Raw genomic sequence first — 27,496 nt, forward strand, 5'->3', positions numbered from 1 at the left:
CAAAAACACAATATTTGTTGGGAATAACTGTCATTTTGGAAACTGTTTTCGGACTTGGCTATTCCTTTCAGACTGCTTGTGTTACTGTCTTCTTGTGTTATTAACACAGAACAGTCCCTGTTTGGAAAGATGTGCCCTAAAATAAAATACGAAAATGGCAAATGGACTGAGAATTAAGGACAAAAATGTTCGTTATGTTTTCTCCAACAGAAGACGATTATAATGGATATGAAACACCTTCATATACACTCAATCACTTAGTGAAAGAAACCTGGACAAATCCTAAGAAAATGGGGAGACAAAGGCCCGTAACTAGTAACAGAATTTAAATATTACTCTTATAAACTTAGAAAATTGATAGACTAATAGAGTGTGTGTTGACACACATTTTCTGAAGGATTTTAAGTCTCAAACTCAAATGTATGTCATTATCTAGAGACTTCACTCCTCAGATGATCCCATTTGCCATTAAATCACATATTTTAGGAGGAACAGACTGAAAATATGAGGTGAAAATCTGGGCAGTTGAGAAGTATGCCTTCATATTACACAATTCAAATTGTACAAAAGACAGCTTTAATTTTTGCAGAAAAATGAACTCCAGTTCTTGTCACCAACTGGTCGGCTCTGCAGAATTACAATTCTCCGTAGTTTCCCACTTTGGGCAAAAGAAAGGGCGGTAAGTAACCCAATCTAAAATAACTATCTCACCAGGTTACTACTTCTAGTATGCCTTTCTGAACACAAGAAGCAAGAAATCATTAACAATCCTTTACTGTAAGCTCCGTTTATGTATTTTGTTATCTTGCCCACAAAAAACTTTCACCCATGTTGTGGTCTTTTGTCTTAACACTAAAATTAGCAAAATAGCGCATCGTATAAGTAACTATACAGTTGCTATGATTTTTGTTTTACTGTTCGTCTGCCTTGTCTTTCTATGCATTCTACTTCAAGTATTCAATCCAAGATACTGACAAAAAGAAAACAATCACATAAAATAACGAAATAGTATTATTAAAAATCATGAAACGTTTACAAAATCCACACTGCTACTTGATTTTTCCATGTACGCACTACGGATAGCAGTATGCGCCACATCAGTCGGAATCGGAAACGAGAAAGATCCATACCAGTATAGTCTCTGATCCCGAATCCCGGAGCGCTGTTTGCGTGCGTAAGCGTGAAAGCTACCTTTACAGAAGAGTTGCTACATGCATTTGATAATCTTGGAGCTAGAGGAACAGAAAAGCAGCTGGTGTGGTGGAACAAGGAAGGCAGCCAACCACAGCGTTTAGCTAATTGCACAGTGATTTCTTTGCAGCAGCAACAGACGCTTGGGATTTTTAGCAGCCTCTGCAGCCATGGATGGGTTCGCAGGCAGTTTGGGTGAGTGACAGCCACCAGCGGGGTATTAGTAAACATTTGCTGATTGTGTAACTGAGCTCTGGTTCCTGAAGAGCAGACACGGGATGCTGCTTAATTAGTTTTTTTTTGTTGTTGTCATTTGCGGTTGTGCTGATGCCCTTATAGTTATACCTCCATGCATGGGCAAATAGGTTGTCCATCAATTCTTCAGTGTCACTGTTGTGTCCAGAGCTAATGACCGAAGTCAGACAATCAGAAGTGTTGCAGCTTACTAGTGAAATTGTCCTATTTTTCATCTGGCAACTGCAGTTTAAAATAAGCGTTTCTTGAACATTAATATGTTTTGTTGGAAGTGGGATACCATTTTTAATGCAAGCAGTAAGCACAAATAGAATAGCTTGTCTCATTAGTAAGTCATGGGACAGAGTTAAAGGAACAGTGATTTGGCTAGGCATCATAGTTATGTGGCTTGTTGCATCCTGTGTAATTGCCCGTTCATAATCGTCCATCCGTTTTCATATTGATGTTCAGTGAGAATTTTGCTGGTGAAATGACTCATCATGAAGTTGCTTTGTATTCTTTTTTGATATATATGTATTTACCTTTAATATTAAGAATTAGGCGCATAGTAGTACGTCTTATTGAACAGTTATGTTCTTGGTAAAGTTCATACTTATAATAAAATTAGCTGTAAGTTTTCTCCATTGATATTTCTTTATTGCTTTGTTTTCTTGTTTGTTAAAAATAATTATCATTGAATAATTTGTTGTGGTTTAGCTGCATGAGGTCATTCTCATGGAATCTCATCTCTTTTCTGAGTTGATTTGATATAGTGCACGGTGATTTGATACACTGCAGTAAGAACATATTTGCAATCAGGCTTATTACATCATGAAGTGTAGATGCTTTCTTCTTAGGTCACTCACTTTCTTAACTTGGCAAAATTGAGCAGCATTTACAAAGCTAACACCAGATCACTATATGTTATGTTTAACAGTGTATGGTCTAAAGATATAATAGAAATTTATTGTGTTCCCACAGCTACACCTCTGGGAGTCTCCAGAAAAAGACACCATCAATAGTATATACAACCAGATTTGATTTCTTAGTATGTCTGAAGCTTAGAGTAGTTCTGCATCATTGCTGATATATATGGACTGATTTCTTAAACTTGTGGTTAATTCCTCATGTGAAATACAATTTAGCAGTGCATATTATTTAGATAGTATGTAGTTCATTAATGTTGGATTCAGAAGTGGGTCCTACATTATTTTTTAAGATTTATGCCTGTGTAGATGTCTTAGGAAACCATAGTCCATGTGTTTAAAGTGCTAAGTTACATCTGTTTTTAAGAACACTGCACACAGCTATCACTAAAATTCTCATAATTTCAACTTTGTATTAACATTACTTTTATCAGTGTTTTAAAGTCTTGTAGAGAATTATTGTATGTTTATGTAGATTAGTATGTCGCACACTTGCTTTTATAGTTGTGCATATACAGTAGTATTTTTATATGAAGTGAACACATGAAAGCAAAAAAAATATTAGGCTTTATAAGGAATATTAGCTTTATAAGGAATTTATATCCCGCATTGAGAGAAACAGGTCCTTCAAATTAATGGTGGTTTTTGGATTATTCCAGTGATACGACAGGCTCAAAATGTGATGGCTTACTGAAAACCTTACCAGAGACATGGTTTTCTTGGAGGATAGTCAAGGAAGCAGGATTGCACATCATGTCTGCTTATCCTGAAAGAGAAAGCTGCACAGACACAGTAGCAGTAGTTTGCTGCCTGTATAATACAGCTTGAAAAGACAGCATTTCAGAAAAAAACAGAACGTGGGTTCCATATGGGTGTGGCAACTGCAGCTACTGGTCAGTGGCTTTTGTCCAACACTGCATTATTTTCCTGGATGGAGGAAGGTACAAACAGGAAATGCAGTTCTGCAATGCGGGACACCAGAAGCAAACTCCATTTTCTGCAGTTAGCCTGGTATTCTGCAAGGCAAGTTTACTTTTGGGATGAAGAAGATTCATGACGTTTGCCATTTTGTTACATGGAGTAAGTTGTGTTGGTGGGGTGTGAACACAAGATAAGTGAGGTTTTGGATGACTCTTTAGCAGTGGGGAAATGGATTGGTGTCGAATAGTAGCTAGAGAGAAAGTGTGTGTAAGAGAATGAGGTCTTAGTCAAGGGATGAGAAGCTAAGTCAAGGGATGAGAAGCTAAGTGGTAAAGTGGTAAATTAGTGTTAGTCTTGCTCAAGTAGAATAGCTTGATATGTAGCTATTACACATCATAATCAAGTCAATTGTGTTTTATTACACAATTGGGAGGATGACATAATGGTTAAGGTGTTAACCTTAAAGACACAAGGTGCAGGGTTTGATTCTCACATGGGGTAACTGGCTAGGCTTCAAATTAGCCTAGTACTATCCTGTGAACCTATGAACCTATTAGGCATATTTTAAAGTGTTCTATAATATATGTTAAAATGTTGTAAAACATTGTTGATGAATTGTAGCATTGCAGATATCAGAAAATATGAATACATAACAATATAAATGGCAGGTGTTGCAAAAAAAAAAAAAAAAAAAAAAGCTGTGCGAGTTTTTGATCTGAACATCCAGCAGTTTCAGTGTTGAATCTGCATTGTCCTAGTCTGTCCACATGAGTGTTCTTGTACCACCCAGAGACCTACGGATTAACAAACCATGTCTGAAGTTGCTTTATAATGGCCCTTGCTGTTGTGGCCAAAAGGAGTTTGCAAGGAGCAGGTCAGGTATCAGCAAACCTGTAAACAAAGTTTATGATTCTGATTCTGTGATCATTATGTTTATTTAAATGTTATAATAGATTTTGTATTAACATATAGACATCATATGCAATCCAAATCAAAACACAGCTAAGGAAGAGGAAACTAGGAATTATGGTATTCCCTTAAAATGTAAGCATTTCTGTAATGTATATTCCACCTCATTTTCTTCATGTTGGCAAGTTATAGTGAAATACATCCAATTTAACATATTTACATGAAGGCTTCTCCTAATTTAGCAGAGTGTGGAAGTGTAATGTCACAGAAGTCCTTAAACCACTGAATGTATTACCCTTAATATTCGCTGTCTGTAACTCAAGCTGTTTTCCTTGCACATTGGACTTAATGCTAGCTGTAGCTGCTGTCTTGCAATTACTGCTCCCTCTTGATCATCTGCTTGATACTTTGGTATAGTGTTCTTCTGGTAGCCACGTTTACTGGTTAAACTGATACAAGTAACCAGTATTGGTTATGTAGCTTGTCTGTAACTCAAGCTGTTTTCCTTGCACATTGGACTTAATGCTAGCTGTAGCTGCTTTCTTGCAATTACTGCTCCCTCTTGATCATCTGCTTGATACTTTGGTATAGTGTTCTTCTGGTAGCCACGTTTACTGGTTAAACTGATACAAGTAACCAGTATTGGTTATGTAGCTTGTTACACATCACTAAAGTTCATATTTTTTCACAATGCTTCACTTCCTAAGTGGCATTTTTCAGTGGACATTGAAGGCATCATGACATGTACTTTAAGTATAATTATATATTATGTGCCCATGCAGTTTTATGTGATGATTTGTGCCACCACTCTAGACCAGATATTGTTTACAGCACAACAAAACTATAAAAAAAGTGTTTTAATTCTGCGTGTGTGTGTTATTGGACCAACTTAATTGCTTTATACTGTAAGCCCGACATTTTTCTGCATGCTGATTGTATAGCATTGTATTATACTTCTGTCACATATTATTGCGTTTGCTTTTTATTTACCTGTGAAGCTTTCCAAATATATGTCTTATTTTTGTTTATGTATCCAGTATATCTAACACTTGTGGTGATTTTTCTCCCTTAGTTCCCTCTGTATCTGGTCATTGCCAAATAAGACTAACTTGGCTAATCTATCCATCCATCCTCAACCCCTTTTCCTATTTTTGCAGATGTGGTTGGAGTGTCACTTCAGCAGTGAAAATCATCTTGAGCCAAAGTTTACACCACCGAGTGGCTAGCCGTGCCGCAGTAGTTCATTCCTACCACTCACTCGCACACACACTCTCACCTACAGTCTATTTAGAGTGTCTAGTCCACCTACTGCATGTCTTTTGAATGTGGGAGGATACCAGAGCATCCAGAGGAAACTCACGTGACCACAGGGAGGGAGGACATGCAGACTCCGCACAGAAGGCACCCCAGCCAAGAATCAAACCAGAGAACCTCTTGCTGTGTGGCAACAGTGCTAACTGCTGCACCACCATGGCCACCCCATACTTGGCTAATGTATAATAAGTAAATTATTCACTTAAATGTGAATAACATCGTAGTTTAATTAAACCATCGTCCCATAAATTGAATAGCACATTTTTTTTCCAATTTTTCTTGTGGAAGTTTCCATGTGGTAAATAGTGTGTGACAAATGCACATTTTCTAATCAGTGGAAAATAATGATCTTTCCTTTATATTATTTATGACGGACACTGCTTCCTGTAGCAGTGATACTAGGATTGAAGACAACCTTTCGCAACTGGGGTGTTAAATCAACACTAATGATTTCATAGTCACATTATCAGACCATATTATATGCAACAAAATCTGTACCTGTGGCCAGTGTTCTGTTGTAGACAGTTATATATTTTTACAAATAGCTCTACATTTACATCTCCAGCACAGAGGTGATATTGACTCATACAATTTAGAGAACCTGACTGATTTATTATGCATCATTTTCGAGAAAGACTTGAGTCTGTCATTTCTTAAGATGCTTAGAGTTTGTAATGCTGTGTCAGGAATAGAAACACAAGTATTGCCAGAACTTTTTGGGCCATATCATAACATAGAAAGACCCCCAAGCCACTACCCAACTCTGACCTCCCATAGCATTGTACACATCCACCAAGAGCTGCTCCCCCCTCAAATCAATATTCTATTCTAACTTGCAGACCTTTAACTATACTTTAAAAGCAACTGGCTCTTCCCTTCCACTGCATGAATGTTGTTTATTGACAAGATGCTCCCCCCCAAAAGTGATTAAGTGCAGTCCCAAGCCAAATTAGGGAATCAGACAAGAGTTTGGGGTGAGAAGTAAGGCCTTTCTATGAAGCTGATGGTATGTACTTGCTTAGTATTACTCAGCTGTGGGAAATGTTTGATACCTTTTTGAAATTATGCAACACAAGTATACTGGAGAACATTCCTTTGTGTTCATTTTTATTAAATTGCAGTACACATACAATAGTAGAGAAAACAAGCCATAATGATATTTCTCATGCATTGTGCATATGTTTTCTTTTTAACAACTATCAGTTTCTCTAGTATTACATAAATTGTACCATTCCTGTTTTCCCTTTAACCTTACTTCTCCTGAACATTAGTCTGCATGTGTTCCTACAAATTCCATTTTTTTCTGTAATTTTCTCCTTCCCTATTCTAAAGATCCCACCTTTGGTTCTTTATCCTTTTTACAGTATTCAGTATGTCAGTCAAGGCTGGTTCAGATTTTTATTTCTGTTTTCTAGTGATTGCATTTTTGGCAGCTAATTGCATTAAGCTCAGTAAAACCCTACTTTGTCTATGCAATGGAGGTCCTTTGCCCTAGCTCAAAATAATCAGATCCTTAGGTTCAAGGATCTATCTGCCCGAAGGCATTTATAAGCCTAGCCAGAATGTGTAGGCTTTTGCCACCCCCTTAGATTAGTTCCCTGTGCCTCTGTCCAGCAGAGCCACTGAAGTGATCCCCGAGGTAAACGTTCCGTTTCCCATCCACTCGTCAAGGTTTCTCTTGAAGAGTGTTAGTGAGGAGCTCTGCCTAATGTAGATTGGAATCTTGTTCCAAAGCATGGGAAGTCTCTGGGACAGGAATCTATCCCTCCAGCACGTCCTATTTATTGTTGTGGTGAGGTTTAGATCCCTGGAGCATGTGGCTCGAGGGGATAAGGTTTTCTTTAGGTGGAGCATGTCCATCAGTTCTGGTTTGGACATGGCCTTGTATGTCAGGCAGAGATCACCTCTGAGTAGGCAGTATGCAACTGAGTACAGCTGGGGTTTCTTCAGTCAAGCTGCATAGGGCATCTGTTAGAGGCCAGTGATCCTCTTGGTGAGGTACTTCTTTGGTCCTTCCAGCTGTTGCAGGTGTCTTGTAAGGTACATCCCAAATGGGGCATTGTACTCTATGATGTGTCTGATGAGTGATGAGTAGAGGGGCACAATGACCTCTTCTGATCTAGATGCGAACCCTTTTGTGATTAGGTGGGCCATGTAGAAGGATTTTCTAACCACTTTGGCAGTGTGATTATCAAAGGTGAGATTACTATCTACTTGGGTCCCCAGATCCCTTATTACATCTTCCGTCTTTAGGGGACTACGACCTATGTGGTAGTTTGTGGGTACTTTGTTTTTTCCAAAGGGGATGACTATGCACTTTTTGGCATTTAGCTTGAGGCCATGATTTTGACAACAGGTATCCGTCTCAGTGAGACCCTTTTGGAGGATGTCTGTGTCAGCCGGAGTGTCAGTTATAGCCCCTAGTTTGCAGTCGTCTGCGAACTTGGTCAGCCATAGTCCTCCTGTGTTTGCCTAAACCTCTGAGAAATATATGCTGAACAGGAGGGGTCCTAGGACTGAGCCCTGGTGAACGCCACTTGTAACAAGTTTAGAGTCAGACCTAGCTCCCACAACTCTCACCATGTGGGTTCTGTCCGTGAACCAGTTGGCAACCCATCTTGTGACGTAGGGGTTTATGTTCAGGCTGGTGGGCTTGTCTATAATACCAGAATGGGGAATGGTGTTGAAGGCATTAGCGAGGTCTGGGTAGGCTGTCTGTGCCACCTTTCCATCGTCTACAGCCTTGGTAACTGTCTCAAAGGTTTAGGAGGCATGATCTGCCCTTAACAAAGCTGAACTGGGTAGGGTCCATTGTTTGGAGGTTCCCAATGTCTCTGTTAATGAGTTCTATGATGATGCGCTCCATAGCTTTGCAGACCAAGCTAGTCAGGCTTATAGGGCAATAGTTCCCGGGGTATGTTGTGGCTCCACCTTTGTGGAGCGGAATAACCATTGCTTTGCTCCACTCTGTGGGTACGTAGCCTGTGGAGATGCTGAGTTTGAACAGTGTGTTTAGGTGAGGGGTTAGTTTGTCTTTGTTAGTTAGAACCATTTGCTTCCCCCAACAATCCTGGCAAAATACTCTGTAGGGATTTTTTTTTTTAAATTTGCCAAATCGTTACACTCCACAAAAATGCCTCTTTTTCCCATCACACCTCCAGCATTTGCAAGGAAAAATTCTCTGACATCTGCTTGGTATATAAAATACCTATGCAACCAATTCCAAGAAAAAATCCTAAATCTTCTTGAATTTGTCACATACCTGGGTGTCATACAGATGTCCTTCAATGATTCCTTTATAAATTTCCTTTAAAATATCTCTTTCCAATGTTTTTTAACCTCCTCTGATTCTTATAGTTATACTATATTTTATGTACGCTGTTAATAATTCTTTTTTTAATAGCAGTCTCTCTCCTAGCATCAACTAAAAACTCTACCAGAGTTGATCTTTCACTTAGCACTCCCTTATTCTCTATGCCTGAACTCTGTCCATCCATGGTAGGGAAGACTATCTTTGACCCACAGTCTGAACTTCTGTTTGGTCTTACCCGCTTATCTTACCTTTCCCTCTATAAGTAATTGTTTCCAGATTTCTCCACTAATTTCCATCTGTCTTGCATATTCTCTGTACCTGCTACTTGCAGTTACCCTATTGGCAAAATATCTTTTATCTGTTCCCATGTTGGCTAAATTCTTAGAATACTTTCTGTTACTTTATTGAATATGATATGTATGGTTGTAATTCTTCTTCTTAAGGGTCTGTATCCAAAATCCTACCCATTTGTCAAACTTCCCCCATTTCATCATCATCCCTGTCCTCTTGATTTGAAACCATTTGCTTGTGTCATGTATTTGAGTCTTAACTGTATAACTGTAAAGTATCCCTTCAAATCAGGTCAACCTAAACCATCTTATTTTACTAAGGATGCTCAACTTAACTAAATTAATTCTTGTCCTTTTCCCTTCCCAAATAATTTCCTGAAACCCTTTAATGGTTATCATCCACAACCTGTATTCTGGTTGATAATATGCCTGATGTGTATATAAAACTAAAAGGACTAAAAACATTTTCACTACTTTTATGTTATTATACTCCAAAATCAAGAGCTCCCAGTGTTTCTTTTGTTTAGTCTTTTCCCACATACCCTTAGATGCCATAACAGATTTATTAATCCCTACACGTAAATACTTTATCTCACTGTGGCCCTGTATGTACAGATGTTGCTCTGCCAATTAATTTATGGATACATGGTTTACTTCTACAGTCTCTGTTTCATCTCAAAATGTTACTCAACTCCAAAATTTCCTTTTCTGTATTTTTGAAGTACAAAATAATACCATCTGCAAATATAGCTAACGTTTTGTGACTACCATACTATTTATATCCATAAATTAGAGAGTCTGTTATTTTCTGTGTCATAAATGGCAAAATGAAATACCTGCCTTGGATACTTTCTCTGCAACAAGACTCTCCAACAGTAGTGTTATTTTCTTACATTCTGCTTCCTTCTGGATTATCATTGTTCTATTAATGCTGTCAAATGTTTGCCTTCCCACAACAAAGCCACATTGAGCCATGTCTATCAATTTTGGCAGCACCTCTACCTTTCTCTTAGCTGGTGAAAACACAGACATTATAGCAATGGTTTAAAATTGAAATGGGTCCATATGAAGCTGGGTCTGAAAGGTCTTTACCCTCTTTGAGCAATACAGCCATCGTACATTGCTTCCAAGATACTGGTACTTCCCCCTCCTTTTAAAATACTGTTAAAACGTTGCATGTCTTTGTGACTGTCTTCCCTCACAATGTCCAAGTTTCCATGGTCTACTCCTGGTTTGGGGAGCCTCATCTTCCTCTACGCTTGGCATAATTAAGTCTTCCATAAATATTTCTGTTTGTGCCTTTTCTTGGTTTCTGCATCCCTCTACTTTTATACAGTTTCGTAACAATACCTGTATATGATCTCTGGTAATTTTTCTTGTGACAGGCTCCCTAACTTTGGCGCCAACCATTAATACTTTCCTTTGCCCAAGTGGTTGTGCTAAAGTTTATTTTTTTTTATTTATTTTTTTTTTTGGAGTTGTTATAACAGCAGTGTTTTCACAGCAACCTTTCTTCTTGTTCTGTGTGATTCCCCGTATTATTCAGTACTTTTACCTTTCTCAGTGCTGTAAATAATTTCTATTTCTTCTTTCCCATGTCTCATTCTCTCATATTTATACCTTGTTTCTTTCCCATTTTTAATCTGTTTTGTTCCACTCAGTAGCTGCCACATATAAAGAAATTTCTGTCTTCCCTAATAGTTTTCAAATCATTTCCACTGCTCATTCCTCAAATTCCTTTCTCTAAATAAAATATAGGTAATGCCTCATTTTAACGTCATTACCTTGCATCTTTAACTTAGTTTTTATTGGTGCATGAGCAGAAATAGTTATTTGACTTGTATCAAAGCTTTCAATTAAATACAAATGATCTTGTGAAATGTAATGTCTATCCAGTCTTGCCCTGTTATTTTACGTTGGGGAATAATATGTAAATTTTGTCGTGAGTTCCTAATACTAAATTCTCATCTTCCATACCAATTATCGTCACATATTTTTTGGGAATCTATCCACTTTTGTTAGAATTTTCCCTTCTAGATCCTTTTGGTATAGCTTTACTATTACAAATCAAGTTCCAGTCCCAACCCATAATTACTACTCCCTGCTGAAAGCAGATTATTTCTCAAAAAAAATCCATAATACCAGCTTTTGTGGAATATAAATACTTGTCAGCATAATCCTCCTCCTCCTCTGTGAGTGACCGTTTTCTACCACAAATTTACTTTTATTGCCTTTTTCTGTTCTATCACTATTGGAGACACTAGTATTATTGCTCCTTTTCCTTTGTCTGATACTCTGGGGAAAGTGTACCCTGAAACATTTTCTTTGTTAAATTCACATTTGTTTCTGTCCAAATGAGTCTCTGCAGTATTAATATTTGTACCATACATTCCTTAATATACTTCAGTATTCTTTGCTTTTTGTCCATAGCTGCAAGGCCATTTACATTCCAGGATAATATCAAAAGAATAGCCATTATGACATTAATTATGAATGTACATTTCCAACATTTAACTTTTATGAAGACACTAATATCTGACAGGCAGTTGCTTCTTCTCATCTCCATGTCACATTTTTTAGACTTTTTGGTCACGTGAATACAAACAAATAAAACACTAAATTTTCAGAACCCCATCATATTTTTAGGTAACAGCAAACACACAAAGTGTCTACACTTTCAAAATAAAATTATTTACTCCTACAGATAAAAGAAGTTGCCTCAAATTGGTGTCTATACCCACAGGCATTACTTGTTTTAAAAGTAAGGTTACCCTTGCCTAAAGTATATTTTAGAGTTTATGTTCCCACTTTACACTGATGGGATTATTTCTGGTTCCTTCCCATATGTGTGAAATGGCTTGCATGCTTTAGTGAAACAAACTTTTTGCAGTAAGAAAAAGTGCACTGGCTATTTGTAAACAAATACACTAAGTATGCACTGATATGTTAAATGTATTAAGTCTGTTTGGGAGGCAACTATGTTTACTTACTTACTCACTTTCCAGTTTCACACAACCTATTTTTGACTGATCTGCTTTCCTGTGCACCTTTACATTTTAATTACATTGTACCTCATACATTTACGCAAGTACACCATGTTAATTGCTTTCATGTTTTATTGCTTATACCCAAAGATAGCTCATCTCCATGTAGAAGTATATGGTAATGAGAGAAAAAAATGCTAGTAATTTTATAGATACATGAAAGAATCTTTGTAAATATCACTCAGAACACCATTTTCAGTCTTCTTTTGGTTAATTGCAATAAATACAGGTCATCTAGTCTTGGCCAAGACCTTTTGCAGGCATTATTGATGGACTTCTAAATCTGACTATACATCCTTATATTATGCAGTAGATAGCTAACTGGTTTATCTGACAGAATCCGTGTGGTTAGAGTCGCTGGTAAGACTTAAGGTTAGCTGTGATGAAGAAGGCTAGTATTGCCAAAACCGGTTTGCTATTCTTGGAGCACTTTTGGGCATTACTAGGGGTAGTTTACACCCTTAGTATTTTGTATATGTTTATTTAATAAATACATATTTGGCAACTTCATTTTTGGTGCTGGCCCTATATTTTGGATTTGTTTTGATTTCTTGGGCCTCTCCACTTGCCGTACTGGTGAGGAGTTTTTGGATTGACTTTGTGCTACATTTGGTGTTCTCGCTGTTGGCATTTTATTGGGTTGCCGCACATCAGGGCAGAGCTGGATGTTTATTCTTCTGTGGGGATCATCAGATTTATGTGATCTCCACTGTCCGGTCATATGTCTAGCTGATTTTGCAAAACTTTGAATATTATTTGCTTTCAACCACTTTTTGGAATATACGACGGTGAACCATTTTGCAGTCACATGTGAGCTCCTGGACCCAGTTAACGTCTCTATTTCGTATCTCCATTGGGATTAACACAGGATTTTCACCCATTGTTTTTTGACTTAAACGGATGTCTGGATATAACCTAAATCGTTAAGGTGACTTTGGGCTTGCATTTACTTGGTTGGGGAACGGCTTTTGGGCCCAGACTTTTATTCAGGTGTGGTAACTACCAACCGTTATCTGACATTGTTCTTGTCATTTTCAATTTGGGCCTTAACTGATTCTTTTGGTTAACTGCGTGATATTTTTTTACAGCTATACGGTCGAGGTATTGTGAACTATCAAGATAGATATTTTCCCATTGAAGTTTTTATGACACTTCCGACATAGATATATAACTTTATTTTCCAGTGCTCTGTTTTCTAATTATATGGACAATTTGTGGACATTTTGCGTTTTTTTTCAGGTATGGGTTTGTATATATTTTGGTTAACAAATTGAAGTATAAGTATATATTTTTGGTTTGTTCTTGAATTATTATTATGTAGATGTCATGTTATCCCTTATGGTTACTATTTAGGATGGTTTTCGTATTGCCATCTAATTGGTTTATGCTTTTTGGAAGCTTAAAGGGGTTGGTTTGATTTATGCATATGACTGGCATCGTATTTACTCTGGTTGTTGTTATTATACTTTGATGGAGCAACAACATGGTTATACAGGGCTAGTTAAGCTATATTTTTTACTAAGTATTCCTTTCACACCTGTTTCCATTTCAGTCAGTTTACTTGGCATGTATGTTCCTCCCAATATGATGTTTATGGTTTATTAATATATGTTGTAAAACTTTTGAGCAGGTATAAAAATAGGGGAACGTAGTGTTGTGTGGATTAGGTGTTCTAAACAAGCATTTACAATTACTACTGTTAACATTTTATACACAAAGACTATTATTGCTCCCTGGCATTATGTTGTTATAATTAACTAGAGAACGTAGTTTTGTGTTAATATATGGTTTGATTTGCTTGTATATTCGATTTCCCGCAAATACTATTATTATTCCCTTTCTTCTAGCTTGAATACATGGTTTTGTGATTATTGGAATACATTCATGACCATTAGCATTTGTTCGGGAGAACTTAACATCTCTAGTTACTATATTGTATTGGTTGACTTTATTTCCATCATGAGTTAATAACCAATTTTTTGACTTGGTTGGCATCATTGGTGCTTTGATAGTGTGATTTAGATTCTTTGTTTTTCTTTCTTTGCCCTGGCTATATATATATTTTTTTCATACACTTTCAGGTTTAATAGTTGTGGTTTATAACCATATATTCTCAGCCAGTCTAAACCGATGTCCATTCATGTGCTATAATCTTTCAGCTTATTATTGCTAATCATTTTGGGATTGACATTTCTAGTTCAATATGGATTTGACAAGCATTGTTAGAGGTTTATCATCTGACAAGGACAATTTACAAGTATTTGGTTTAGGTGACACTATTTCAGGAATCTCTGAACCTAATATACATGACCCTTCTACCCAATTTAAGTTGGCTTTTCAAAAACTAACCAAACAGATGAAAGGGCTTAGAAGCAACGTGTGGCATCTAAAACTATACAAAGCCTACTGGACCAAAGGTATTAGCTCCAGGGGTTTAAGAGTAAGGTTACAACCTTTGGTTTATCAGGCCGATTACATATTATTGGAAGAATGGTACAAATTTCAACAGAATACATCTTTGGGGTTTGTGGATGCCCTAACAGGGTATTATGAACAGACAGTGGATAATGGGATTAAGGTAGTGGAAGATCTTTGCTTGCAAATTAAAAATTTTGAATCCTTACCTAGCTACAGGGAAGGGTTTGGATGAATTGAGCCCTGATTTATTATCTCTTGGACAACAATTTAAGAATAGAAAAATGAAAAAATTCCAATGAGATCTAGGTGATTATCAGAAAGGCCAGCCCTTTATGCCATACAACAGCCCCCTTGTGGGGAGGAACCAGAACAAATCATTGCCTGATAAGCACAAGAGACCCAAATCTATCCTTAAGAAAACACGAAATACTGTCAGTTTCACTTATGGGGAAGATTCTTCCGCCACCACTGATGTGGATGGCAACCCCCTCCTGCAGTTACCAACATCCAAAAGACGTAGCACTGGTCACCCTTTAGGGTTAGGTCTAGAAGAGGGGGGAGGAAACATAGGCACTCCAAACACTTTTTGGAAGAGATCAAAAACAAACAAAAAAGGCAGACACTGGATTTTCAAGTTCAAAAAAGTTACTGCTTTCATCAAGTTTTATTCTACTTAACTTTTTCAGACAAAGGTGAAGCAAGACATATTGATTTAAATACCAAACCTAAAAGTCACATGGCATACTCATCCATTAATTCTTAAAAACATACACGTCTATTTAACATTAAATATAGTGCCACTTATATCTTTAAAAACTTATTAACACTTAAAGCATACATCCTAAATGTAAATTCACTGGACTACCTAAGTAAGAATTCATAAATCATTTTTACATTGAAGCATGATCATTTTCAATGGAAACAAGGCACCACAAGGTAAGAAAAAGGAGAGGGATAAAAAGTGTGTGTGTGTGTGTGTGTGTGTGTGTGTGTGTGTGTGTGGGGGGGGGGGATGGTGTAAATGCAAAGTAACAAATAATCATCTTTGTAAACTTTTCATCTTTAACACACTGGATATAGAGCACACATCATTCAAACCTGGTTTTATGTATGCCCTAGTTCTTATCTGCCAATATAATTCCCGCACCTCCAATTCTACACTTAAGGGACCCCCCCCCCATCATATTCAATTTGATTAAAAAAAGAAATGTCCTGGATTATCCTTCACATGCTTAGCTAAGGCATTTTCTATTTTCCCGTTTTGGATGTTATAAAGTGTTCATATACCCTCTCTCTCAATTTACGCTCGGCTTTGCCTGTATAATAACCACTGCAAGACTGGCACTGGGCTACATAAACTACCGTAGTAGAGTTGCAATTCAATCTTGCCCTGTTGGAATAGTCAACACCCATTATTTTATACTTGTTGCCCATGCACATATACTTACAGTATGCACAAGCTTCACACTTGTACATTTCGGGCACCCTAGCTGAAATAACTGGCTTAGTTTCAGGTTGACTCTTGAAGTTTTTGGCTCTCCTAAAAACTATCTGTGGGGGAGACCCTAACTTTTCCAACCACTCATTTGTGTTTATTATTTCCCAATTCATCCTTAGCAGGTGTTTGATAAGCCAGAAATTTGGACAAACGGTGGTAATAAATGAGTGAGGGTAATTACCTACTTCGTTAATCTTTTCTTTAAAATTTTGACCTTGTCCCCTATTCTGGTTATTACCCCCCATCCAAAAAACTGAGAATTGCTTTGAAATTCCCTGTGGCCCTCTTATTAATAACCTCATGGGCCAATTCACAAAGCAAGCCATTAGGGTACCCCCTCTTTGGAAACATCTGCACCAATAAATCACACTCAGCTAAAAAATCAGTTTCAAAAGTCCACATACGTGCAGCCCTGACCATTTGGCCCTTTATCACCCCTCTTTTTTTGGTGTTTCGGATGTGCATTACTATAGTGTAGTAGTGAATTAGAGTATGTATCCTTATGCTGGATTTTTGCTCTGTAACATGCTTTAAACCTATCCTTACTCAGTTTCCCATCCAAAAATGGTATCGCATCATTATCAAATGCATACGTGAAAGAAAGAAAAGAGGTGGAATTATTGCAATACTTCACAAATTCATCAAACACAACCTGATTTCCTTCAAATATTATAAATGTGTTGTCCGTGTATCTAGTAAAGTAAAAAATCTGCCCCCTATAGGTGTTAACATCACTATGGATATATGTGTCCTCCCAGTACGCCATTACCAGATTAGCTAAACTGGCTCCAACTGGTGAACCCATAGCAACGCCACTGGTTTGTAGGTAATGGACCCCATTGAATAAAAAGTAGTTATTAGATAAATAATGTCCAATAGTTCTTGTATTAAAGCAATTTCAGACCGCAGTGCTCCTCTCTTGAGCAACAACAGGCTGACCCATTCGATTCCCACTTCGCGAGGAATAACCTTGTATAGATCCTTCACATCCACGGTGACGAAGTGGGAATATGCTTGGTAATCAAGCCTGTTAATGTTTTCAAGAAATGTCCAGGAATCCTTACAAATATATGGTTCCTTTTCAATATATTTCTTCAATATCCCATCTGGAAATCTGGCTAGGGGATATGTTACAGAATTCTGCCCGTCCACAATAGGACGCAGTGGGGGGTTATCCAGATCTTTATGGATTTTGGATGTCCCGAATATTACTGGGATTTTTGCGGCTGACATAGTAAAATAGTTACAAGTCGCTAAGTCAATACGATTCTCGATGAATAAATCATTAACATATATTTTAATGCACCTATAGGCCTGATTGACCTTATTCAAAGACACCTGTTTATAGGTGTCTGTAGCTAGCATCCTATTCATCCTGTCATTATAGTCAAATACATCAAAAAAGACCAAAGCACCCCCCTTGTCTGCTTTCATCACTCGAACACCCCCGTTTCTTACCTCTTCTAACAAATCCCACTCATCCTGGGTTATGTTAGATTTCACCGAGGTCTTACCAAATAACCCTAAATTCCTCAAGTCCATTTCACATATTTTTTCAAATACTTCTATAACTGGATGCAGGGGGGGATTGAATGTGCTTGGTACCGTAAATTTACCTGGCATATTAAAAGGACCATCAAAAAGTAAACTAAGATTTAGCTTACGAGTGTACATTTTTAAATCAATAATTGTCCTACATACATCTATTTTCTGTGTTGGCATGAATGTGAGGCCCCTAGCTAGCAAATCGGCTAATTCAGGTTTCACAAAAACCACAAGTTAAGTGGAATAAAACTTGATGAAAGCGCTAACTTTTTATACTTGAAAATCCAGTGCCTGCCTTTTTTGTTTTTAATGAGTTTGTTTTTGTTTTTTTTTTTTTTTTTGTACTTTGGAAGAGATCTTCAAGGTGATGACCAAATGTTGAGTGAATTTAATAACGTACATAACATTTCTTCTGTGGTGCTATCTCAGGCTCAGATTTCTGTACTTTAATAAAGGGTTAAACTATGTCCCTGGATTTTTTGTGACTGAGGACTCATTTGCATCTGATGTTGTAGCTTTTTGTAGACTTATTAACCTTAAAATACATTTTGATTCTGAATCTGGAGGTTATGAGGTCAGCTCTTTTAAATTTCAACAGTCTAGATATATGCCTCCGATGTCCAATCAGGTGTCTCTATTCCAATCTTCCATCCTCAAAGATCTACATTACAATTTTAATGAATATGATATTTTCCATTGCAATCTCTCAAAGACTGAACAAGCAGCTTTGGAAGAGTTAAAAAATACTAAAAACCTGGTAATATTATCAGCCGATAAAGGTGGGGCGGTAATGGTGATAAACTGGGACAGCTATTATCAAGAGGCACAGAGACAGCTTGGTGATGCCAGGCATTACATGCCCATGCCCCTAGACCCGACTAAGAAATTTAAGGTTGAGATTGACAGGTTTTTATCACAAGCACAACAGGAGGACATCATTACACAATCGGATGTTTATCATCTCACGGTCAAGGATCCTAGGCCACAGTATATCTACTTTTTACCGAAGATACATAAGGATCCCCGGTGTCTGCCAGGGAGACCAATTGTCTTGGGGAGTGGTAGTTTAACCGAGCCTTTATCTGAATTTCTCACTTTTTATTTAAAGCCTGTCTTGGGATGTGTTAGAGCACGTATCCAGGATACCACGTAATTTCTAGGTATCGTCTCCAATACCCAGTTGGAACCAGATTGACTACTTTGTACATTAGATGTGACTGCCTTATATACCGATATTCCACATTGGGTGGGGCTAATTGCCTTGCAATTTTGGTTGGACAAAAGTGCCCTATATCCACCAGGTTTTAATACTCTTTTGGTATGTATGACTGAACATGTCCTTATAAAAATGTATTTTATTTTCATGGACAATGTTATTGGCAGTCACAGGGTACAGCAATGAGGGCATCTTTTGCCCTCATTTATGCAGATCTATTCATGGCCTGTCTGGAGACTGAACTGCTATATAATCCCAATCATAACATCTACTTGGGGGAAATGGATATTTGGAGATGATACCCAGATGATTGTTGGTTGGTATGGAGGGCGGATGTGGCTTATCTTTTGGAGTTTGTTGAATATCTTATTTAAAACAAAGGAGGAATTGAGTTTAAGGTAAATTTCGATCTTGATGAGATCACCTTTTTGGATGTGACCATTACAAGAAACAAGGATAACACTCTTAGTACACAAATATATAGGAAACATCCCAGTATAATTCCTTCCTCCCTGCCAGCAGCCTCCACCCACCACATGTGATACACAACATTCCCAAGTCTCAGTTTCTTAGAGTTAGACATATTTGCTCGGATAATAACACCTTCCATAAATATAAGATGGACCTGGCTAACAGATTTCGCAACAGGGGGTATACATTGGGCAATATTGCCATAGCTAGCAGCTGGGCATCAGCAACAAGTCAGAGAAGATCTCCTACAGTATAAGAATAAGGATAAAACATCAAGGAACCAGGATATTTTAAGGATGGTCACCACATATGGATGTAACACTAGAGCTTTTATGAACATCATTCCGAAACACACTAGCCCAAACACAAATAGGGTATTTGATATAAGGTTTCTGGCCAATTGTGGCTCAGATTGGGTTATATACCCTGCCTCCTGTCCATGTTCAGCTTTTTATGTGGGTCAGACATCCAGACCGTTACAGTTTAGGATTTCGGAACATGAGTGATGTAAGGACTTGGAAACTTACAAATGCATTATATAAACATACACTTAAGCACCCTTCTGCCTCCTTTTATTTTATTGTTACTGATAAAATCAAGGGGGATAGGTCCCTGGAAAGTTGTTGGCACTCAATGTTAAACAGTAAAGAAATTAAATGGATAATTAAACTGGGTGGGCTTTTTAGCCCTGGTTTGAATGAGCATTTTTAAAATGCCTTTAATATGAATCTATTAAGCAAATTATGACTTGATTGTTTTTTAATTAAGATGCTTTAAATACTGCTGCCTTGCCTTGTTGTTACTTCTTTTTCATTATTTTGTTTGGGCACTGGAGAAGGCTAGTATAGTCGAAACCGGTTTGCTATTCTTGGAGTACTTTTGTGCATTACTAGGGGTGGTTTACGCCCTTAGTATTTTGTATATGTTTGTTTAATAAATGCATGTTTGGCAACTTCATTTTGGTGCTGGCCCTATATTTTGGATTTGCTTTTGATTTCTTGGGCCTCGACACTTGCCATACTGGTGAGGAATTTTTGGATTAGCTGTGGTGTACTTGGACCCTCTTCTATTTGTCATCTGTTTCTCAGAACTTTAGACCAGTACTCTTGGCCTTTGGTTAACTAAGTTTGTAGACAACTGTAAATTGGATGTTATTCAGTGTCAACTCACTCATAAACTGCTCCGGCATAGGTTAGACAATGTTAAGAATTGATGCAAGGACAATGTTCTTAAGTTAAAGGTAAAAAAATGTAGCATAGTTCATTTTGGTAGACAACTTAGTTTCTCTTACCATATAGGTGATGCACCCCTCCAATCAGACACTGCTGTAAGGGATTTAGATACTCTTGTTGAGAATTCCTTATCATTTGACCATCATGTGTCTGCAGTTGTTTGGAAAACCTTTTATCTGGCTCATCTCATTTGCAAAGGCATATCTGCTAGATGCAAAGAAGTCTAAATTCCCCTTTAATCATATCTTATTAAGCCAATTATTGAACGCAATTCACTTTTTAGCATGCATTTTTCTAAACATGTCATACAACTTGAGATACCTCAGATATTCATAACCGAAAAGGTAGGTGGCCTCACAAATCTTGGTTATCAGGAGAGACTGGCAGCCCTGTCAGTCTCTCTCTTACAGACTCTTCCATGGAGATTTGTGTCTAGCCTATTGAACCATGAAAAATCCAACTCTGATCTCCTGTTCTGTTGCAGCACTAATGGTATTGTAAAGGAAGTAAACCTTCATCAGCAGACAAATAAGAAACAGCATGATAGATTCTTATCCCACGGTATCTCTCGACTCTGGAACAAACTTCCTATCCCGAGATATCCCTCGACTCTGGAACAAACTTCCACTACACATCAAGCAGAGTAGCACCCTTGCCACCTTCAGGTAAACATAGGCAACTGGATGGGTAGCTTGAAATTCATCAGTGGTCTGTCTTGTCTTGCTCTTCTTAAAGCTAGAGGGAACTTTTGAATAGGGGTTTTGGCTAGGCTTGTAATGGTCTACAAACTGATTATGAAGTACTTACCTGTGAACCTAATTGCTTGCACCTGAAGACTTATTGTCTCTTACTAATAGCATTTGCTAACAGAAAAACAATAGCTAATGCCATTGCAAATGCAAGAAAACTACCACTTTCCTTGACTTTCATCACTGTGTCTTATTTATCTGTAGGTTAAACCAAAGACATTAATCTAGATGTTCACCGCTGTAAAACAGAGGGTGATATTACCTTAAGTCTGCATATAATATGATTAGTACACATTTTACATCCTTGAAGCCAGCAGCCCAGGATGACAACATTATATTAACTTAAACTATCTTCCTTTTAGCCTTTCCAAACTCATTGTAGTGTAAATCCTGGATTCATTGCTATTAAGAAAAAAAAAATTGCTTCAGTATCTTTAGTGTATACATCAGTCACATAAGACTGCAATAACTTGACACTTAAAATATCCCTGACTCTATCCTTTAAAAAATCTGCTTTACAATGTAACATGGCAGTTTATATCATGAACTTTTTATACAAATATTAATAAGAACAAAAATGATTTTGCTTAGTTACTTCTTCAGCTCATTATTTGTCCTTCTAAATGTTATTTACATAAAGAAAGGTAAACAAATTCCAGTCTCTCAGCCAGTTCTTCTTGCAAAGTCATAGTTCACATGTCTAATCCTGTATCTAATGGGACTGATGCTTTACAGTCTCCCATTTATTCACTAATTTCACAATGTTCCTGGCCTTTTTCCTGACCATCTCTATCTTTCAACACCAGTCTATGGTTCAAGTTTTCTTCATTCTTCTAGTCAGCTCCTGTGTTTTTTGTATTGTTAAAAGAATTTCCTGTGGCACAGTGGAAAATGTTTCACTGGCAACGTCTCTCTGGTGGATTTCTTATACTCATCAAAAGTATGAAAAACAGAGTCCCCTTTTGCTTACTGGCTCACTTTTTGTTGGTTAAACTGTTTTATTTCCTCCGTAGCCTGTTCTGCATTCAAACATGTCTTTGATCTTCCTGGAAAAAAAATATTCTAAAGCTAGGTGGATATAGCAGCTTGACTCTCACATTTGCATCTCAGTCTTCCCGATAGCGGGGTTAAAGTTTCTTTCTACATGTTGTACAGTCATTAGTCATTTTCCACAAACACTGTGTCCCCAATTTTAATCCTTTTCCTTTCTGCTACAATTTTGTCAGGAGCAACTCTTTCTGCTCGTGTGATTTTATCTTTTCTAATATTGTTTTTGGCTGCTTTCTTAGCCTGGTTTAGGAAGTACACATAATGTACCCTCTTAATTAGGTAATTCTGCTGGGAAACGCCAGTTAAGTTGCTTATTTGTTCTTTTATAAAATTAATGCAGTTTGCTCCTTCCAGTTTTTCTGGTACATTAGAAAATCTTAGGTTTTCTCTGTATGCTCTGTCTTCTAACTGCTATTTTGGAAACCTGTCTTTTTGAGAAGCCTCATGCATGGCTAGCTTTTCCCTCATTTCAGCCACAGATTATTGCAGTTTTATCAGCTTACCTGAATAGCTAATTAAAGCTTCTTTGTTTTTTTTTTTCAGCCCTTTGTTATTTGACTGCATATATTACTGCAATGCTTCACTTATTTTAAACACCTCTGCATGTATTTGATTTATCATTCCACTAAGTTACTGGAAGCCATCCCCTGTACCAAAGCTGAGACTTGAACTGCTTTTTGCTAAATGGCTATAATATTCTTCTCCGTCAGTTTTTTTTCCTTCTCATTTTCTGTTTGATTTTCTGTACTTTCTACATCTTTGCTTAGTTTAGCAGACTCATTTTTGAAAGGAGTGTGAATGGAGGTCAAAGCAGAAGTAGATGGAAATCATTCAGCAAGTGAAAGTGCCAAAAAAACAAAAGGCAGAATATACAGAAAAGAAGTGTGTCAGATGAAAAGAAAAGACAGTTGGAAATCCCACACTGTAGTGGTAGTTATAGAGAATGTCTGCAACAACCACATATTGACTATGATGTGACCCAGGAATGGTTAAGGAGAGGTGAATTTAACACAAAAGTTTAAAGGTTAATAACAGTGACCAAGGTTAATGGGCTATGTAATCACTGGTTTTCAAAGTCTATAGAAAAAGTGAGAGAAGTGGAAAAATGAAGGTTCTGTAAAGCAGAAATGGAAAAATATGTTCGGCCCATTCTCATTGAGACACACTCATGGTTAAGGGTCTGTATACTAAAAGGCACAGTAATGTGGCAAGACTGTAACATTAAGATTGTGCAAACACTACAATATACAGGTAGCTAAAAACATTGGAAACTGAACCACAAGGCATTATTGGTAATGATGAAGTTATAAGACATAAAAAATGAGCTCTAATCAACCTGTTTGAACAGTGTGCATCCATCTTGAAAGTCCACTGGAGGACATTCCTGAGGCCAGCCACAGATGTTTGTTAGCTACAATGTTGGGTGCGATAATTTACTAACTGTCAAAATCATCTACATGAAGGAACAGTTACTGATCATAAAAACATTTTGAGGCATTTTTTCTATATTTCTTGACCAAGATACCATTTTAGCTATGACACGGGCCTTGAAACAAACGTAGTGCAAGTTAAATACCACATTATGGCCTGAGATTTTAAATAGTTGATTCAGTAAACTGAGATATGTACTACTTTCACATTAGTTTCTATTAATTTTTATTTGCTGTGATTCTGTGAAAATTTGTCAGAATGACAAGCCCTCAAATGTTAAATTCATAGACAAGTAGACCATGTTTTGTGTTTCAAATAGTGGCAGGTTGTGTTGTTGTTCATGGACAGAGCTGAACTGAATATGGCCATTAGCTGAAGGATTAGATAATATTATTCAAGTTTCTCCAGTTTGAAGAAGGCATTAAAATGAAACATAATTGTTAAAATGAATGATCTCAAGTCTGGGGTTACCAAGCTCCAATGGAAAAAAAAGGTTTAGTAAACTCTTTTTTATTTTTTTTTTTTTTTTTTTTTTTTTTTTTTTTTTTTGCTTAATGAGGATTTCCTAATATTTTTGTGGTTGTACAATTTCAGATCTGGTATATTAAAACAGAGGGTGTTATGCAGGGTAGGTTGCATACTTCATTGTAACTTGCATTTTACTTTTGGGTTGAGTGTCAGAACTGAAAACAATTATGCCAGTTATGGTTAACTTACAGTTGATTAGAGTAATTTTGACAAATCTTTTTCTGCAATCAGTGTCCACAGTATCGTAAACAATGTAGTTTACTGGATGTCAGTTTACACCACATCTAATTTCCAGCACAGTTTCCTTTGTGTGATGACAACATATCATCAGTACATATATTTTTTGGGAGAACGATCACAAGTGGTGCATATTATCTGAAGGCAGTGTCAATGAGGTGAAACACTGTCTTGTTTCTTCCTTTGGTATTGACTTAAAAATAAAATGGAACAATTTTGCAGTGGATACACTATTCAGAATGCAAGCATCAGTGTGTTATCCATTTGACTTGATAATGTGTCATGGAAAGTAAACCTTCAAGGAAATGCCACTTACTCAAAAATGCCACCCTGCTGACTTCAAAACGTGATTTCCAATTTTATTAAGTAGCAAAATATTGATGAGATTCAGTAACTAAACTTAAAAAGGCTGTCTATAGTTTGAAACCAGAGTATAAGTTAATATTGTCATTTATTATTAGTCTATCCACTGCCACTTTCCAACAGCCTATTTTTGCTTTAGACAATAAGGATAACTACTATGAGCTACACAGTCAAACAGCAAATGTATTTTCTCTATCTGTTGTATTAGATTAGTTATGACATTGACCTGATATTGCATCCTTCACATTCAGTGACATTGGATCATACAGTGCCATTAGGTTAGATATTGCTGACCATCAGTTTCATGAAGGCAGAATCTATAGGAGGGTATTGTGGAGGTCATTCTTTTGTGACATGAGCACAAATTGTAATGGAGAATATATAGGTTGGAAAAGGTAGTTTCATGCTGTCAATGTCTGAAGATGGATGGATATGCTTGTACTGGGGTATATAATTTCCAGTCTGGGTGAGAACTGGGATTATGTGCTGCTGATCCCCCACAGCATGTATAGTGTATGTTTTGAATATAATTATGCCCTTGAATGAACCCCATTCCAAAGTCAGGGCTTATAAATATTCATGAAATCAATACTGCTTCAGTCTTTAGTGTCAGGTAAAGTGTTTCCCTCAGCATCTGCAAAAATCTCAAGGTTGCTCCATTTTAGAATGAATACCATTACCCGTTTAGGCAGCATATTTAACAGTGCTTGAAAATTATGGGTTTATAAGCACGTGTACTTCCAAGATGTCTGTCTGTCTGTGTTCCACATCACTGTAGCTTCTGCTTGCATACTCTGATATTATTTATGATTTTATGTGCTTTTGTATATGAGACAGTGTAGCCACTAAGAGCCATTGTTTTGATGAGCAATGCTGTCTTTGTCTTTGTTTCTTTGATTGCAGTATCTAGCTATCTTATTGGTGATGGGTAATTTACATATTTTCATAATTTCCATTATCACTCTGTCATTATGGTTTGTTTCCAGTGTTTCTCAGCTATTTGCTTAATGCAATATATGTGCAGTTTTCTTGTGTATCAGCATTGCTGTATTACTGTCTTTCAGTGTACAGAACTTTGGTTATACGTGTGTGACAAGCGTGAACCTACAAGTGTGTGACAAGTGTGAACCAGTCAAGGTTTTGCATCTCCCATTTTCTGTAGACATCTTTATGAGCTATTGCATACACAGAATACTGTTTTGAGCTGCCATACCTGGCCTTTCATCTTTCAGTTTAAGGTCTTCTATTTTTAACCATTTATCTATCTTCTCTTGCATCAAATTACGTTGTTTCAGAAGTGCATTACACTGACATGCCTGTTTGCTTTCTTCTGATTTTTAAGCATTCTTTTATTTATTTTTTCACTGTTGTTTCATGTTTCTTACCCACTTTAGCTTTATTTTATCCTCTTCCTCTTTTGTATTCTGAAACTTATCTGAGAATGAATGTCATCCTTAGGATGGATGCCATCCTTGTGTTTTCTTTCTTTGTGGTTTAGTACTTTCACTCAGTCCTGTAAATAAACTCAGGTTTTGGTGATATTAGTTTAAATAAACTAACATAATTCATCCAACTTTAATAAAGACACTTTTTTAATTCATAATACATCTCTCACTTGATGAAGCCACTAAGAAGTTTAATAATATTTTTCTCCGTATACTCAATGAACAAACTCCACTACGTAAAACAAGAGGAACAGATAGAACTATCCCTCGGGTTACTCTAACAATAAAGCAAAAAAATGAAAGAAATATATAAGCTTTGGATATCATTTTTGACAACTAAAAATCAACAAATTTATCAGCATTACAGGGATCTTCATAACTACATAGAATATCTAATTAGAAATGACAGGAAACAATTTTATACTAACTTGCACGACACTTAATATCATAATCCTGAATGGTCTTCAATAATCTAGTATGCTGATTTCCACCCTGATGTGTCCAGCTTCAAATCTGATCGACCTTCAAAAAATAACCCAAGATTCATTTTCTTCTAAAGAAGCCTGGTTCACAATCATTCTGCTATTTCTACCCCCCCCCAAAAAAAAAACTAATATTGTTTACACATAAACACTACTCTGAAAATAAAAGCTTTTTCTCTGTCTCATCAATGAACAATATTAAAACAGAGATAGTAATCAGTACTAAATTTCATGGAGTCATCATAAATGATAAATTAAAATTTTGCTTTCATTGTCAAAATGCTAGTAAGAAAACACATCAAAAATTAATAAGCTCTGTAGAGTCAAAACCAACATCACTAGGAAAATCACTGCTTCTATTTACTTACTGCCAACATTAATTTTATGCCACTAAATTTCTCACTAACTTACAAGCCTCACTATTAATTAAATTAGAGTAATGTTGGCCGAAGGAGGAGAGGAGGGGGAAGGCATGCCCGAAGGACGGTAAAGGCTAGGACTGTGATAGTGATGGTCGGAACTTTGAATGTTGGCAGTACGACTGGTATAGGGAGAGAGCTAGCTGATATGATGGACCAAAGGAAGGTTGGTATATTGTGTGTGCAAGAGACCAGATGGAAGGGGAGCAAGGCTAGGTGTATCGGAGGTGGGTTCAAATTGTTTTATCATGGTGTGGATGGGAGGAGAAA

The 27,496-nt window shown here is 37.0% G+C and overlaps 1 protein-coding gene across 1 annotated transcript in view; it reads left to right on the forward strand.

Moving 5' to 3' along the window:
• Positions 1-1,146: 1,146 nt before the first annotated feature.
• Positions 1,147-27,496, forward strand: part of EML4 (EMAP like 4) — a 1,975,061-nt gene continuing 1,948,711 nt past the window's right edge. The window contains exon 1 of the mRNA XM_044060268.1: positions 1,147-1,386. Within this exon, the coding sequence (XP_043916203.1) occupies positions 1,362-1,386 (25 nt within the window). The 5' untranslated portion in view covers positions 1,147-1,361. The remainder of the gene's footprint in view (positions 1,387-27,496) is intronic.

Source organism: Protopterus annectens, chromosome 1.part0, assembly GCF_019279795.1.
Source record: "Protopterus annectens isolate FY-2018-M chromosome 1.part0, PAN1.0, whole genome shotgun sequence".
NCBI lineage: Eukaryota > Metazoa > Chordata > Ceratodontiformes > Protopteridae > Protopterus > Protopterus annectens.